A 17235-nucleotide genomic window follows, 5' to 3' on the forward strand; every position below is an offset into this window, starting at 1 on the left:
ATAATTTTTTTTTGCTTTCTAATTTGAATACCTTATAGATTTAGTAAGATTTTCCCATACAGTGTTGAATATGTAATGAGGGAAGATAACTTTTTCTTGTCCTTGCCCTGAAAAAGCATACAGTGTTTAACAATTATTAGGCATGAAGTTAACTGTGATGAGTTTTTCGTAGATACTATTTATGAGGAGATTGAGGAAATTCCCATTTATTTTTAGTTTATTATGTATTTTCTTTGTTAGTTCATTTGTTTGGGATATGTTTTTTTCTGTGTAGCCCAGGCTTGCCTCTTTTTGTCCTTGAGTGTTGGGATCACAGTTTATATTTTATTATTATTATTATTATTATTATTATTTTGGGTCCAGTCGTGGGGCCTGAACTCTGGGCCTGGGCGCTGTCCCTCAGCTCTTCAGCTCAAGGCTAGCACTCTACCATTTGAGCCACAGCGTCACTTCCAGCTTTTTTTTTTTTCTTTTTTTTTTGCTTGTGTGGTGCTGAGGAATCGAACCCAGGGTCTTAGGCATGCAAGGCAACCGCTCTACCACTGAGCCACCTTCCCAGCTCCCACAGTTTATATTTTTAACAGCATTTCTTGAGTAGGCTTTTATCTTTGCTGGGCACCAGTAGCTTACACTGTTACACTTTAACAGCTACAGCTACTCAGGAGGCTGAGATTTGAGGATATTGGCTCAAAGGAGCCCTGGTGGTAAAATCCTCCAGACCCTTATCTCTTAGTTGATCACCAAAACTCAAGTGGTAGAGTGCTAGCCTTGAGTAAAAACTCTCATGGATAGCATTCAGGCCTTAAGTTCAAGCCCAGGACTGGCACAATATATAAATATATATATATTACTTTTGGTGGCAGATATGATGTTAAGAGGTAATTGTCAATAGTAAGAGCATTCATTACTCTTTCCGTTCTTTTCTGCTCTTACCCAAGGATAAAATTGGGTGCTAGTATGTGGTAAACAGTTATAACTGCAATCTTATTTTATAATAATAGCAGATATACAATAATAGGCCAATGGTATTTTTTGTTTGTTTTGCTTATGTTGAGATAGTATATCATTATGCACTCTAGGCCTGCCCTGTGTAGCTCCCAGGAACTTGAACTCATGGTTTTCTAGCCTCTACCTTGTCTGGCATTGGTGTTTAATCACAACTTAAGAATTTTGGATTTTTTGTATGTGTGATCTCCCAGTCCCCAATTTACTAGTGTCTTATTTATGAAGTAATATTTTATAGGCAGTTTCCTTTAGAGAAAAAATGATTTCTATAAATCATTTTACATTTCAAAATGGTTTTAAGTTTGGAAAGAGCGTGGGTGGTATGTAGAAAAGGTAGAAATTGGTTAGAAACCAGAAGAGGTAAAAGAAGTAGAAGATTATTTAAGACAGAAGCTTTTCTCTCCATTTGGGTTTTTTATTATGTCAAATGTATATTCAGGTATGTTCACATATCATTGCAGGTTTCCATGGATCTCAACAGTGCCAGCACTGTAGTTCTTCAGGTCTTAACACAGGCTACTAGTCAGGATACCTCTGTTTTAAAACCAGCTGAAGAACAGTTGAAACAGTGGGAGACACAGCCAGGTTTCTATTCAGTGTTGCTGGTAAGTTGTTCCAAAGTTCTTTATTTTTGATATGAGGAAACACTATTATTTTAATAGTTCTATAACAGCCTACCTTTTGTGATATTTTAGTTAAACTGATCCAAGTGTTTTGCTGCCATTGACTACCAACATCTTTTTAAGACATGGCTTATTGAGAGTATTTAAGAAAATTGTTGGTGGATTAACATTTGGGATCTTTCCTTTACCCTGTATTTTAATTATGACTTTTGACAAAAGTACCCATTTTTTATGGGTTAGTGACTTTCATACATTCACTGTCTGAATGTAACATTCTGTGTAAATAATCGCATGAAGTATTTGTAGTATCTGTTCAGAAGACCCACTTGGATGATTTTTCAATTTTAGCACATGAATGCTGACAGGAATATTGGTTGTACATTTTCATATTTTGTCCTTAGTCTAGTTAATTTATATTATTTGTGTTGTTCCGGTTTCTATTTCAGTATTGGGTTCAGAATATCATGCTCAGTATTTTTTTTTTCTTTTTCTTACTTCAGCGCTCACCATGGAGGCATAACCCCCTTCACATGATTTCATTTAAAACATTATTTCATTTAAAACATTATCTTCTACCGTCTAAAAATTTCGTCTGTTGAAATACCAAAACTTTTCCTTATGGGAGATTAGCATAATAGTTATGAACAGTATATACTTTAAACTGTTCTTATTTAGTCTTTGGTTAATTAATCAAAATAGTTTTCTCAGTGCCAGAATAAAATAAGCCTTCTTGTATTGAGAGCTTTTCCTCTTAAATTCTTCTGAAAATTCAGAACCTTGATTGATGTTTGCAATTTTATTTTTGTTGAAGGTCATGACAAGTGAGTCAGAACTGACCCTGGATTTGTGCCTGGGTTCAATTCAGGGCAAAATTGCTAACTTGTAAAATAGAATAATATTGTCAATGACATACATGTTTTTGACTTCTTGGCTGAGAAGTTTGAATTGTTCATTAAAAATTGAAAAAGATACTGATCATGACTCTGGGGGAAATTAAGTGTGTAGACTCATTGTTATTCTAAGATGAAAGTTGGCTTAGTAACAGGTAAATAAACAGATTGATTTTAAATGACATTTAAGAAAATGACATTGCTCTTACCCACATAATCCAGTATCATGTTTGTAAAATTGAAGCATAATATAAATTTCTAGAAAATCGCTAAATGCTTTTACTCTTTATGATTTTATTTAAATGAATATTCCCTCTGGCTGCAGGTGTCTCTCAAGTGGTAAAGTGCTAGCCATGAGTGAAAGAAACAGGCCTTGAGTTCATGCTTCAGTACTAGCACATCCTAAAAAAATACAAAAGAATGCATATACTATAACTATCCTTATACTTTTTCACAAAAATATAAAATGTTTTTAGAATTTTTCATCTTAGTTATTTTTGTACCTTTCAAATTAGTAGACTTCCTGACTGTGTATTTTCTCTGTGTGTGTGTGTATGTGTATGTGTATGAAGGATGTAGGATTATATTTGCTTGTTTCTAGTTTAATTTTTTTTTTTTTTTACTAATTTTCAACCATACCTACAAGTAGAATAGCATAATAAGTTTTCATGTTTATTAATTACTCAACAAATTCTTTTTTTGGTCCGGTCGTGGGGTCTGAACTCTGGGTGCTGTCCCTCAGCTCTTCAGCTCAAGGATAGCGTTCTACCACTTGAGCCACAGCACCACTTCCGGCTTTTTTTTTCCCTGCTTATGTGGTGCTGAGGCATTGAACTCAGGGCCTCATGCATGCAAGGCAGGCGCTCTACCACTGAGCCACCTTCTCAGCCCCTACTCAACAAATTCTTATTCAGACTGGCTTGAACTCATAATGTTCCTCACTCAGACTCCTTATTTCTAGGACTTTAGGCATATGCACCACATTTGATTATATAAGCATGCTTCATTGTATGAATTATAGAAGCACATGTATTTAGAAAATACAAATGTGATATATATATATATATATATATATATATATATATATATATATATATATATATATATATATTGATGAGTGTCTTTTTAACTGGTATTTGGCTTGAACTCAATGGCTTAAAGGTAGGTTAGCTTGCTTGCTCATCACTGGTGCTTTATATAATGATACTACTTAAAACATTTAATTATGTTTATCCATGCTTTATAGTGGGTGTATTAATATACTTCAAAATGATTTCATTTTTATTCTAATATTTTTTATTCACAGAATATTTTCACCAACCATACTTTAGATATAAACGTAAGGTGGCTTGCTGTGCTATACTTTAAGAATGGAATTGATCGTTACTGGAGACGTGTAGCACCTCAGTAAGTTCCATGAGTCCCCCATTGTATTCCTTTCCAAACTCAAGAAGGATAATAATGAACCTATTCATGGAAAGAATTAGTGCTTATTATATATACTCTTACTTACCTTGTTGGCTTTATACCACTTGACCCATGCTCCTATCCCTGTTTTTTGCAGGTTAATTGGGGATAGAATCTTACAGACTTTTTTACCCAGGCTGCCATCAATCTGTGATCTTTTGATCTCAGCCTCTTGAGTAGTTAGGTTTATGGGTGTGAACCACTGGTACCTTGCTCTTTTTTATTTATTTGTGAAAGAACTGGCCTCTTTGATTACCAAGTGTTCAAGTAGTGGAAATGATTTACATGTTTGCCCAAACCAATTAGTCTCATATTTAAGTGTTTTTATTGTTAGGTGACTTTTTTTGTGATAAATTTATCTTTTGTAGTGCTCTCTCAGAGGAGGAGAAATGTACATTGCGTGCAGGGCTCATCACCAACTTCAATGAACCAATAAACCAGGTTAGTGGCAAAATGAATTATTCTCTCAATTTTCTCTTCTTTGCTATATCTACTTTGTTTCATGATATTAACCAATGAAATATTACATCATTACTTTCATTTGTGATACTTATGCATAACCTCTCTACTGGTTCTTAAATGAAATATTACATCATTACTTTCATTTGTGATACTTATGCATAACCTCTCTACTGGTTCTTAAATGTTGAGGTCCTCTTGTAGCTGTTAAGAACTTTGGTTATCTGGGTATGGTAGCTTATGTCTGTAATCTTAGCAAATCTTATCACATTTCTAGGCCAGCCTGGGGAAAAAGATCACTCAACTCTATATTGATGGACAGGAGCTAGATGTAGGGCACATGCCGCTATTGGGAGAAGCATAAAATAGAGCATTCATGGGCTGGGAAGGTGGCTCAGTGGTAGAGCGCTTGCCTTGCATGCATGAGGCCCTGGGTTCGATTCCTCAGCACCACATAAGCAAAAAGAAAAAAGCCGGAAGTGGCGCTGTGGCTCAAGTGGTAGAGTGCTATCCTTGAGCTGAAGAGCTGAGGGACAGCGCCCAGGCCCAGAGTTCAGGCCCCATGACCGGACCCAAAAAAAAAAAAATAGAAGAGCATTCAATCCAAACCAAAACCAAGACTATATCTCAAAATAACCAGTACAAATGGGGCTGTAGGCATGGCTCAGTGGCACCTGCCTAGCAAGCACAAGGCCCTGAGTTCAAAGCCTGATAGTGTCCCATCGTCTTCTAAAAATTTTTTTGGTTATATTTGGCTGTTTATTAATTAAAATATAGAAGTTATTTCACAGTGTATTTGTAAACTTTTAACTTTCTCGGTTTTGTTGTTATCTTCGGGCTTGAACCCTGGCTCTTTCCCTGAGATCTTTTGCTCAAGGCTAGTATTCTACCACTTTGAGCTATAGCGCTACTTCTGGTTTTTCTGGTGGTTAATTGGAGGAAAGTCTCATGGACTTTCCTACCAAGGCTGGCTTCGAACTGTGACCCTCAGATCTCAGCCTCCTGAGTAGCTAGGATTATAGGCATGGGCTATTGGTGCCAGGCATCTTCCTCAGTTGTTTTTTTTTTTTTTTCTTCTGTCAGTCGTGGGGCTTGAACTCTGGGCTTGGGTGCTGTCCCTGTACTCTTCAGCTCAAGGCTAGCTCTCTACCGCTTGAGCCACAGCACCACTTCTGGTTTTCTAGTGGTTTATTGGAGATAAGAGTCTCATGGACTTTTCCTGCCTGGGCTGGCTTTGAACTGTAATCCTCAGATCTCAGCCTCCTGAGTAGCTAGGATTACAGACGTGAGCCACTGGTGCCCAGCTTCTTCCTCAGTTTTTAGGCTGGTATTTCAAGCAAATCTTTAAATAATGGTAGTCTTACTCAGTAGAAATTGACTTTATTTATTGAACATTCCTGACAGTACTTTAATTTCTTCTATTTATTTATGATGATTGATTTTTTTTCTCCCTCTAGATTGCAACTCAGATTGCAGTACTGATTGCAAAAGTTGCTCGGTTAGATTGTCCTAGACAATGGCCTGAATTGATTCCCACTCTTATAGAGTCTGTTAAAATCCAAGATGATCTTCGACAGCACAGAGCATTACTTACCTTCTATCATGTTACCAAGACACTGGCATCTAAACGACTGGCTGCTGATAGAAAACTGTTTTATGATGTAAGTTGTTCAACATTTATTTTTTAATGAAAAAGAAGGTTTATTTAGTTCATAATTTTGTATTTTTAGCCCAAGGTTGAATAACCCCATTGGTTTGGGTTGGAGGCAAGGAGATGTCAGAGGAAGTACTGCAGCACATGTCAGAGGAAGTACTCACAGCTAAAGTCAAGAAGCAGAAAGAGAGCCCTAGGTCCATCATCTCCTTCGGTGGCTAAGGACTTTCCACTAGGCCTTACCTTGAGTGTGTGTGTGTGTATGTATGTGTGTGTATGTGTATTGTGGAGTTGGGCACTGCCTCTGAGCCACAGAGTTATATTTGATTCTGGAGACATTGCTATTTGTATGAAAGTAAACACAGCTTTACTTCTTGGTTAATGCTTCATTGAATAAATTCTAATTGTGAACTGTGAAGTGATGCAAATACAGTTGGTTGATATCAAACAGTTTGAAAGCAAAGACACTCTTTGAGATTATTGAAGTACTTCAGATAACATCTTTTAAATGAATCTATGGTGAGCAATAGGAAGTAGAGTTGATGTAAGTGATCCATACAGAAGTACCACTAGGGAAGGGTGGGTATTCCTTTATTAGTTGTTGAGCCACTATGTTTTGGACCCACTTTCTTTACTCCAATCCCTGGCTTTGGTACTTTTGACTGTTTTTTACTTTATAAAAGAGTGATTTAAAAAAATTATTATTGGGCTAGGAAGGTGGCTTAGTGGTAGAGCTCTTGCCTTGCATGCATGAGGCCCTGGGTTCGATTCCTCAGTACCACATAAGCAAAAAGAAAAAAGACAGAAGTGGTGCTGTGGCTCAAGTGGTAGAGCGCTAGCCTTGAGCTGAAGAGCTGAGGGACAGCGTCCAGGCCCAGAGTTCAGGCCCCACGACTGGACCCAAAAAAAAAATATTATTATAGAGGTGATGTACAGAGGGGTTACATTTACATGAGTTAGGTGATGAGTACATTTCCTTTTATTTAGTGTCATCAGTTCCCTCATTCTCTCCTAGTCCCTCCCTCTGTCTCTACCTATGAGTCATTGATGTCTAGTAAACTCCACTACTGTACTTTCTTGCTCTTTTTCTTGTGTTCTGTACCCTCCTTTCTATCCTCTCAAAGATATACATGTGAATACACCTTATATAATGTCAAGAAGACAGAATCATCAGAAGAGGAAAAAAATTTTGAAGTCTTTACTTCCATATCTTAGGAAGAGGTTCTTTTTTTTTTTTTTTTGTCAGTCGTGGGGCCTGAACTCTGGGCCTGGGCACTGTCCCTCAGCTCTTCAGCTCAAGGCGAGCGCTCTACCACTTGAGCTACAGCGCCACGTCTGGTTTTCTGGTGATTTATTGGAGATAGGAGTCTCACGGTCTCTCCTGCCCGGGCTGGCTTTGAACCACGCTCCTCAGATCTCAGCCTCCTGAGTAGCTAGGATTACAGGCGTGAGCCACCAGCGCCCGGCAGGAAGAGGTTCTTAAGCACTGCACCTTTGTGATTCTCTCCTAAGACTATCCTCTTTAGTTCTCACCATTTGTGAGCATTGAGAATCCGGTGTAATAAGTGATTTTTATATTGCTTATCTTAATATGTGGGCTGTATAATGTAATACTTGTAGATCATAGTTTTTGTTATTGTTTTTGCTTATCTTTGGTAATTTTGTACTGCTGAAGGTATATGCTTTGAGATCTTATTATGTGATTATATGGTAAGGCTCAAGAAACTATTTAAGTTGTTGATAATGCATGCTTTCCAGAAAAGATACAGTAGAAGAGTTTTTGTAGTTTATAGATGTGAGCCACCTGCGCTTGTCCTGATTTGGTTCTTTTTGTAATCCCTTTTATTTATTTTTTGTGGACTCTTTGTTAACATTTTGTTCTGTGGATTATTTTGTCCTGGGTATACTGCCTTTTCTTTTCTTTTCTTTTCTTTTCTTTTCTTTTCTTTTCTTTTCTTTTCTTTTCTTTTTTTTTGGTCAGTCATGGGCTTGAACTCTGAGCTTGGGCGCTATCCCTCAGCACTTCAGTTCAAGGTGAATGCTCTATCGCTTTGAGGCACAGCGCCACTTCCGGTTTTCTAGTGGTTTATTGAAGACAAGAGTCTCATGGACTTTTGTTGCCCGGGCTGGCTTTGAACCGTGATCCTCAGATCTCAGCCTCCTGAGTAGCTAGGATTACAGGCGTGAGCCACCGGCACCTGGTCCTATACTGCCTGTTCTTTGAGAATGGTTTAAGGAAAGGTGGAGGGAGATGAACATTGTATAATCTTGGACTTTCAGATCTTCTATGTTTACATTAGTTTTTGACAGGTGTAGTATATATACATATAGTCCCAACTTCTCAGGAAGCCGAGGTAGCTATATCACTTCAGATCAGCCTGGGCAAAATAGCAAGAACTGAAGCTGGTGTGAACTACTTATGCCTGACTAAACCATACATTTTTTTACTCTGTGTGTGTGTGTGTGTGTGTGTGTGTGTGTGTGTGTGTGTGTGTGTGTGTGTGTGTGTGTGTGTGTGTGTGTGTGTGTGTGTGTGTGTGTGTGTGTGTGTGTGTGTGTGTGTGTGTGTGTGTGTGTATCTTTTTCTTTCTTCATACCATTGGCTTGAAGAAAACTAGTTCTCGTATCTTCTGGAGTGTCCTACCTTTTATACTTTTGATTGTGTATTTGGCTGATTAGATAAAGACTAAAGCATGTTTTGGTGCATATAACTTATTGTATTGGTAATAGTGACATTACATGGCTGATTAAAACTTTTTTGGTATTACCTTTTCATAAGGGAAAGTAGTGAGAGCAGTGTTCCTTAAGTTAAAAGTATTTAAGAATATCCAAGATGTTGAAATAAATCAATCTTAATTAAATGGTTTGCTTTTTATACAGTCTGAATTCTTTTTCAGTTAGAGTCACCCAACAGCCAGTGGGTGGCACTGTTTCTCCTGGTTTAGAAATAGAAAATGAAGTATTATAGGTTTACATAGTGTTTTGTTAGTTTGTTTGCATATTATCTTACTGATTTTCTCATTTTTTTTTTTTTTTGTTGCTTGTGGGGCTTGAACTCTGTGCTTGGGTGCTGTCCCTCAGCTCTTCAGATCAAGGCAAGTGCTAAGTGCTGTACCACTTGAGCCACAGCACCAATTCCACTTTTTTCCATTAAATTGGAGATAAGAGTCTCATGGACTTGGCTGCCTGGGGTTGGCTTTGAACCATGATCCTCAGATCTCAGCCTCCGGAGTAACTAGGATTACTGGTGTGAGCCACTGGTGCCTAGCTGTCTGATGTTTTTGTGTAGTACTTAGCTCCAAAACTGAAATAGGAAATACGGAAGGAATATACCTGTAGGTCATAATACTATTTCTTTATTTCTGTATCCAGTTCAATAATTTATTGAGAAATATCTGTTACATGACATCATGTTTATACATTTTTCTTAACCGTTCTCCTTATCCAAGGTACTACTTTCATTCTAAGAATTACTTTTCAGGGCCAGTAAGAGAAAAAATACATCAAGATCTAATATTACCATTAATATTTTTAACCCTTTTATTATTTATTTATATTGAGATGCTGTCTCTGTATGTGGCCAAAGCCTTGAACTGTGATCTTCCTGCCTCAGCTTGGGATACAGGCCAGTGCCATTACACGTGGCAACAGGTGTGTGTGTGTGTGTGTGTGTGTGTGTGTGTGTGTGTGTGTGTGTGTGTGTGTGTGTGTGTGTGTGTGTGTGTGTGTGTGTGTGTGTCTTCTTTATTTCTGTTTTTTTTAAAGTAGGGATCAACTAGCCATTGGGCTTCTATCTACTTGGGAGATTGAGAACTGAAGAGTTAGAGTTGGACTTCAGTTCACAGATCTCTTCATGATTTTTAGCTGTGTATAGTGGCACATGCCTGTAAGGGTAGGATTGAGAGGGTTCAGGTTTCAGGCTGGCTTGTGCATAATGGAGGGCAGTTGGCCCTGATGGCACATGCCTATAAACCTAGCAACAATGGAAAGCATAAAGGAGGGGGATTGTAACTCAGATATGTGCCCTGGTGAAAAGAACATCCTATCCTAAAATTGTGCTGAAGGAGTGGCTCTACAGTATCACACAAGTGTAGCAAGGTGGAAGCTCTGGCTTCGGATCGTAGTACTGCCAAAAGAAGAAAAAAGAATGAAAATTTCCAACACTGAAGAAAATTACTTCAGGTGGAATGAATCTTAACAATTACCAAACTTCCTCACATTTGTATTTAGAGTCAAATGACAAAGATTTCATGAAACAAAAGTGCTTTATTACTAAATATTTTGATTCTATTATGATAAAAATTATTATATGGTAGATCAGTTGAGAGAACAAAGAAGCCACCACTTAAAAGGCCAAATTTGGAGTATTTAGTGGCACACTAGTGGTAGGGCTTTGTGACTGGAGCCCCCTGCTACCTGCTAGCACTCAGTAAAGATTCCAAATTTGGCCTTTTACGTAGTAGCTTCTCTGGTCTCATGACTGGATCTATCATACAAAAGAATGTACCTTTTATGGTAATCTTGTGACATTAGGAACCTTTCTACAATATTCAGAGATGCTCTTCAATATTTTTGTTTGGGGATGATTTTATAGTTACTATAAATATAATTTTTACCTTATAATTTATACTCTTTGTACGCAGGTAATGGGTTCTGTAAAATAATGCTTTCCTGGTACCAGTAGATCCTGAAAAATGACAATTGTTAAAATAATTCTGTCCTTTTACTTCATTATAAAATATTTTTAAAAGTAAATCTGGCATGATTTAAAAATACTATGGTTGTGATAATGGGGTATAGTTTTTTTCTTTTTGTCATGATAGGAAAATCTTGCAAAGAATAGAATAAAAGGGCATAGGTGCAACTTCTTTAAGAAGTTGTTAAAGAATGTATTCCTATATTTCCTATTTTTTTGTAGTTATATAAGGAAATTTTTATCACAATTCAGTTGTATAGTTTTTTTGTTTTGTTTTGTTTTTTTGGTCGGTTGTGGGTCTTGAACTCTGGGTCTGGGCGAGGCGAGCACCACTTGAGCCACAGCGCCACTTCTAGATTTTCTGGTAGTTAATTGGAGATAAGAGTCTCATGGATTTTCCTGCCTGGGCTGGCTTTGAACTGCAGTCCGCAGATCTCAGCCTCCTGAGTAGCTAGGATTACAGGCGTGAGCCACTGGTGCCCAGCTGTATAGTATCTTTATCCTAAGGGTTCATATTTTTGTACAAATAATGTAAATCTCTTATTCAAGTACTATATTTACTTGCTAGTTACTATTGAGGAGGTTTGTTTTCATTTGAACAAGCTACTCTACCATTTTATGTCTCAATTTTTTTCCCCTCACTTGGAAACAGGGGAAAGACCCTGTATAGCTCAGGCTGGGCATTCATCAGTGTAAAATATGCTTATTGCTTACTTATTACTGAGCATTGTGGCTAAAATGTTTGAAACAGTGCTATATATTTACTTATTTCAGAACTCAATAGAAATGTGTTCTTATTTGTAAAGCCAAAATGTATTGTTTTATAGATTTAATTTTTTTTGGGGGGGGGTCTGGTGGTGGGGCGTGAACTCTGGGCCTGTGCGCTGTCCCTCAGCTCTTCAGCTGAAGGCTAGCGCTCTACTACTTGAGCCACAGCACCACTTCCAGCTTTTTTCTTTTTGCTATGTGGTGCTGAGGAATTGAACCCAGGGCCTCATGCATGCAAGGCAAGCGCTCTACCACTGAGCCACCTTCCCAGCCCCTATAGATCTAATTTGTTACTGAAACATCTATGTTGTGAATAAATTTGTACTATTTCTTTGCAGTTAGCTTCTGGAATTTACACTTTTGCCTGTTCTCTATGGAATCACCATACAGACACATTTCTGCAACAAATTTCTTCTGGCAATGAAGCTGCAGTTCAAAGTTCATTAGAACGAACATTATTATCATTAAAAGGTACTAGTATACTCTATATATTAATAAGTTTAATCCATTTATTGCATATTTCAGAAGTCACCAGATACTTCCTTTGACTGGATTTCTGTTTTGATTGCACTAGGAAATAAGGGATTCATTCCTGAAAGACAAAAGCTTTTCTTTTGTGAGGATAGCTCTTTTTCTACCTTGATTTAAAATAGAAAAGTACCAACACTCAGTTGAAGTGGATAAGTTCTATTACCCACTTCATTTTCATCATGCCTCTGAATATGTTCTTTTTGTGTGTCTTTACTTTTTATTTCCATCTTTACTCATTCTAGGTATTTACACTTAATCATTGTCCTGTTAACTGTCTTAAAATTCTGAAGGTTTGACTGAGCTCTAGGCTTCCAGCTCACCTTTCCCCAAGGAATTTTCATGCTTGTACTTTGGCTCTGTGAAATGACATCTTGGCCTTTGCCTTTCTATATCCTGCTAACTAGCATTCCATACCATAATTTTTCCATTTCACCTTCCACGAGTTTTTTTTTGTGTATGTACTGAGGCATCAATTCAGGCCTGGACACTGTTCCTCAGTTCAAATCTGGCACTCTACTACTTGAGTCACAGCTCTACTTCTGACTTATTGATGTTTAATTGAAAATAAAGAGTCTCACAGACTTCTCTGCCCAAGCTGGCTTTGAACCTTCATCCTCGGATCTTAGCTTTCTGAGTAGCTAGGATTGAGACACCAGCATCCGGCTTCTGAATTACTATCTTAATGAATATTTTCTGATGTTCCTTTGATTTCTAAAACATACACATTTGTTTCTTTCTCTTAGTCCCTGTTATAGAATCAGTTCTGGTTGCTAAGACCCTTTTAGTTTTTTTTTATTAGTATTATTAGTCTCATACAACTTTTCTTTATAGTATGGCCCATTTTTTATATATGGACATAGTTTTATTATAAATAAAAAGCTATGTTATCAAACTTACTGTTAAACCTTGTAATCCTACCACATACTGTTGGCACTAGCTTAATATATCTCTTGTATTAACCATAGTAAAATCCCCTATCCTGTGAGTATTCAGTGTACAGAAATTTTGTCGTTATCAGAATCTCTCCAGCCTTCCCCCTCATCCTGGTGCTGAAGGTAAGTGCAGGGCCTTGAACATGGTTAGCAAGCACATTACTACTTCACTTATACTCCCAACCCTTTTGCTTTTTAATTCACGTTTGAGTTGAAGGTCTGACTGTTTTTGTCCAGGCTGGTCTTGAACTTACAAGACACCTGCCTGTGCCTTCTGAGTCACTGTGATCACAAGTGTGTGCTGCTACACCTGTTTGTCACCATCTTTAAGGAAAAGATTTAATTTCTTGGAGAGAAATTCTATTTAAAAAGAATTAGAAGTTGATACAAGGCTATATACAAAATTGTGCATAATGCTATATTTAGTGGTTAAGGACTTTTCAGTACTTTAGATTTAAGTCTGTTTTTTATTGTTTAAATGTCTTCCTGTCTCAAAGTGTTATATACCTACTAACTTTTCTTTAAGGCACTTTGCCCTAGAATATGTTACTTTTGCAAATATTTTGCCCTAAAATGAAAAACGTAGGACCAGAGTTTTGTTACATGTTATCTGACTATATTTATATCCATGTGTATTTACTCTAAGGAGACATGAGACATATAATAAAAAGACCATATGAATATGTGGAAAAGGACAACTTTGAAAGCAGACTCATAGTGTTATGATAACTGATGATAGGGTCAGAAAAAAATTTGTCCAAGATGATAGTTAAACCATTATCTTAAAAGAAAAGTGCAAGTTAAATAACAATAAAAGAGAAAGAGGATGTATTCCCCAGGTAATATAAACCAAGATCCTGCTGTAATAAACTGAAGTTCCAGATTAAGGGACTCAACTTTGACCTTTTCCTATAATGATGTAGTTATTTCTGAGTTGTAGATGATAGATGGTTTCTTACTGAAGGACAATTTTATGAACATTTATACGCTAACCTTGTTTTAATACCCTGATTTTAGACTTCACCATATGAACATTAATAGTAATTTTTAGGATAATTTTTCAGTAATACAAATAGCAACAGTTATTGAAATTTTTGTCCCATCTTGTCAGTATGCTTATTATTATGAAATTGTTTTAAGAAGTTTACAGTTATTATGCTATTCAGTCCTTTAAGAAATATTTATTAACCATATTTTACAGATGAAGAAAGTGAGATCTAGCAAATTTGCCCAAATAATTCAGATAAAGATAGTATAGAAAAGATTTAAACTTATTTCTGACTTTAAAAGTTGCTCTACATGTCTCTTTATGCACACTAGTTTTTCATAAAACATAATGTTTATGATTGAGCACTATAGTCATCCATATTTGGAAATTGTTTAAATTTTATATCCCTCTTAGAGGATACTAAATTTCCATGTGAGCTAAAACTAAATAAAGGTTTTTAGTTATTTCTAAAATTAATAGAAGTGACAACTTTAATTTTAACTATTTTAGAGAAGTATTAGCAATTGTATAAGCTAAACTAAATTTGCTGTGGTATATGAGGCAACATAATTTTTGTAAGTCAGAAGAACTGAGTTTGTTCTGTCTTTTCCATTCATCCAAATGGCCATGGTTACCTTTCTTTATGAAATGAGAGGAGTAAGCTTGCTTGAGTTTGTGATTCAGAGATGTTATTATAACTGTGATTTTAGTAGGACAAAATATGAAGAAATAAGCTTGCCTTTACTTTTCAGTACTGCGTAAGTTAACTGTTAATGGATTTGTGGAACCTCACAAGAATATGGAAGTGATGGTAAGTAATACAAGTAATTTATTCTTTGTACTTTGGGGCAGTGTTTGATATTTTCATGACTTGGAGTCTATGCTCTTGCTTGGCTTTTTCAATCACAGGTGGAGCTCTACCACTTGAGCCATACCTCCAGTCCAGCGTTTTGCTGGTTAATTGACGATAGAGTCTCACCAGACTTTTCCTATCTGAGTTGACTTTGAATTGTAATCCTCAGATCTCAGCTCCCTGAGTAGCTGGGCGTATAGGCATGAGCTACCAGTGATTGGTACAAACTTGAATTTTGTGGATAGTTATCTCATTTTTGTTACATTGTTATAAGTTGTGATTTTTCATAATTGTATGGTACATCTATATTATAAACTGTCAGTGGAGTGGCTGGGAATGTGGCCTAGTGGTAGAATACTTGCCTAGCATGCATGAAGTCCTGAGTTTGATTCCTCAGTACCACAAAAAAAAAAAAAAAAGCCAGAAGTAGCAGTGTGGCTCAAGTGGTAGATTGCTAGCCTTTAACAAATTAAGCTCAGGGACAGTACTCAGGCCTTGAGTTCAAGCCTCAGGACTGGCTGGAAAAAGAAAATAATGTCAGTGAACTAATTTTTTTTTTGAGGGGGGGGTCTGGTCGTGGGCTTGAACTCTGGACCTGTGTGCTGTCCCTCAGCTTTTCATCTCAAGGCTAGTGCTCTACCACTTGAGCCACAGTGCATTTCCGGCTTTTTTCTTTTTGTTTATGTGGTGCTGAGGAATCAAATCCAGGGCCTCATGCATGCAAGGCAAGCACTCTACCACTGAGCCACCTTCCCAGCCCCTAATTTTTTAAAAAGAGAAATTAGTACAGGATTTTTATTTGTTACTTTCATAAAATGTTGATAGACTTACATGTTTGCAATTTTTAGTTGTTGATAAGAGATTCTTGAATAAACATTTGCGTACCTGAGTTAGTTACCATTCAAGCTATATCCTTAAGATATTTTTCTGAAATGACAGCATTATAATGTTGATACATATGATCAAATTGCTGGTATATATTTTAAAATGATATATCAACCTTAAATTTAAACATCTATCTATCTATCTATCTATCTATCTATCTATCTATCTATCTATCTATCTATCTATCTATCTATCTGTTGCTTCTTCTTTTTTTTTTTTAAGAAACTAATTGATAACTCCAGTTCTCCCAGTAGAATGTAAGTTTGTGAAGGCAGATCTTTGTTTTATTCACTGTTCACTCAAGAGCAGAACAATCTTTTCTATATAATAAATACTTAGTTGTCCTTGTTGAATGAATGCATATATGAGATAGAGCAACATGTGAGTAATTGTATGTAATGTGACTGAATGTCATAAAATAACAAATACTGATAGTATATCTTAAAACAGTGTGTATCAACTAAGTTGCTGTGAATGATATTCTATTAAGGTGGAATAGTGATTTTCAGTGAATACTATCAGTATTATGTGAGCTTTTGATTTTTTTCTTCAGTCTGTCTTCTGTCTCAAATTATGTATCAGCCTTCATTGTTATACTTACTGTGCACTTAAGGTACATTGACCTGTTGGAGAAAGGATAATCTCATCAGACTTAGGAGTTTTCAAGTAACACAAAGATCTGTAAAATACTGGGGCTGAAAAGATGATAAATAAATACAATAGTGGTTAGATTCTTTGCTCTGCAAACAGGCTCATTTAAATTAAATTGTAAGTTGGCTGTTCTCTGATAGTATAAGTCTTGGGTTACATACTCATTGTCCTTTTTGGTAATGCGGAGATGAAATAATAGTACCTTCCTCATTTGACATTGTGGAGGCTAATTGGGATAATGACTTTTATAATGAACTTGACAACCAAAGTGCTTGGAATTACAATTTAATGGTTTTTTTTTTTGATTTGACTTTTTGTCTATTCTTGTGTAACATTACTTAAATTACTTAGTTTATTAGGACTGTATAGATTAGTCAGCTGTCTATAATTCTGTACTTTCCCGATTCTCTCCATTAACTTACTAAAATTTTCTACGTTTTTGAGAGTGATAGATTATATATTAATTAAAACAATTTTTTTTTTTGGGTCCGGTCGTGGGGCCTGAACTCTGGGCCTGGGCACTGTCCCTCAGCTCTTCAGCTCAAGGCTAGCACTCTACCACTTGAGCCATAGCACCACTTCCGGCTTTTTTCTTTTTGCTTATGTGTTGCTGAGGAATCGAACCCAGGGCCTCATGCATGCAAGGCAAGCGCTCTACCACTGAGCCACCTTCCCAGCCCCTAAAACAATTTTTTAAAGAGAAAGAGAATAAAAATCCTTGTTATCAGAACCACTGGACCCTTCTATAAATTTAAGATAGATGTAGGACTTTTGTTATCTTACTTTCTTCTATGTTATTTTATTTTAGAAATTATGATGTTGTTACTCTTCAT

The 17235-nt window shown here is 36.6% G+C and overlaps 1 protein-coding gene across 2 annotated transcripts in view; it reads left to right on the forward strand.

Annotated features, from left to right (window-relative positions):
• The window catches only part of Ipo11 (importin 11), a 131216-nt gene that overhangs the window by 15719 nt on the left and 98262 nt on the right, over window positions 1–17235 (forward strand). For both annotated transcript variants that reach the window (XM_070041251.1, XM_070041252.1), the window contains exons 2-7: window positions 1467–1610; window positions 3825–3925; window positions 4354–4426; window positions 5902–6105; window positions 11901–12033; window positions 14766–14824. In XM_070041251.1, the coding sequence (XP_069897352.1) occupies window positions 1473–1610; window positions 3825–3925; window positions 4354–4426; window positions 5902–6105; window positions 11901–12033; window positions 14766–14824 (708 nt within the window). In that variant the 5' untranslated portion in view covers window positions 1467–1472. The remainder of the gene's footprint in view (window positions 1–1466; window positions 1611–3824; window positions 3926–4353; window positions 4427–5901; window positions 6106–11900; window positions 12034–14765; window positions 14825–17235) is intronic.

The sequence above is a fragment of the Dipodomys merriami genome, unplaced genomic scaffold, assembly GCF_024711535.1.
Source record: "Dipodomys merriami isolate MVZ:Mamm:240054 unplaced genomic scaffold, mDipMer1.0.p SCAF_30, whole genome shotgun sequence".
NCBI classification, from domain to species: domain Eukaryota; kingdom Metazoa; phylum Chordata; class Mammalia; order Rodentia; family Heteromyidae; genus Dipodomys; species Dipodomys merriami.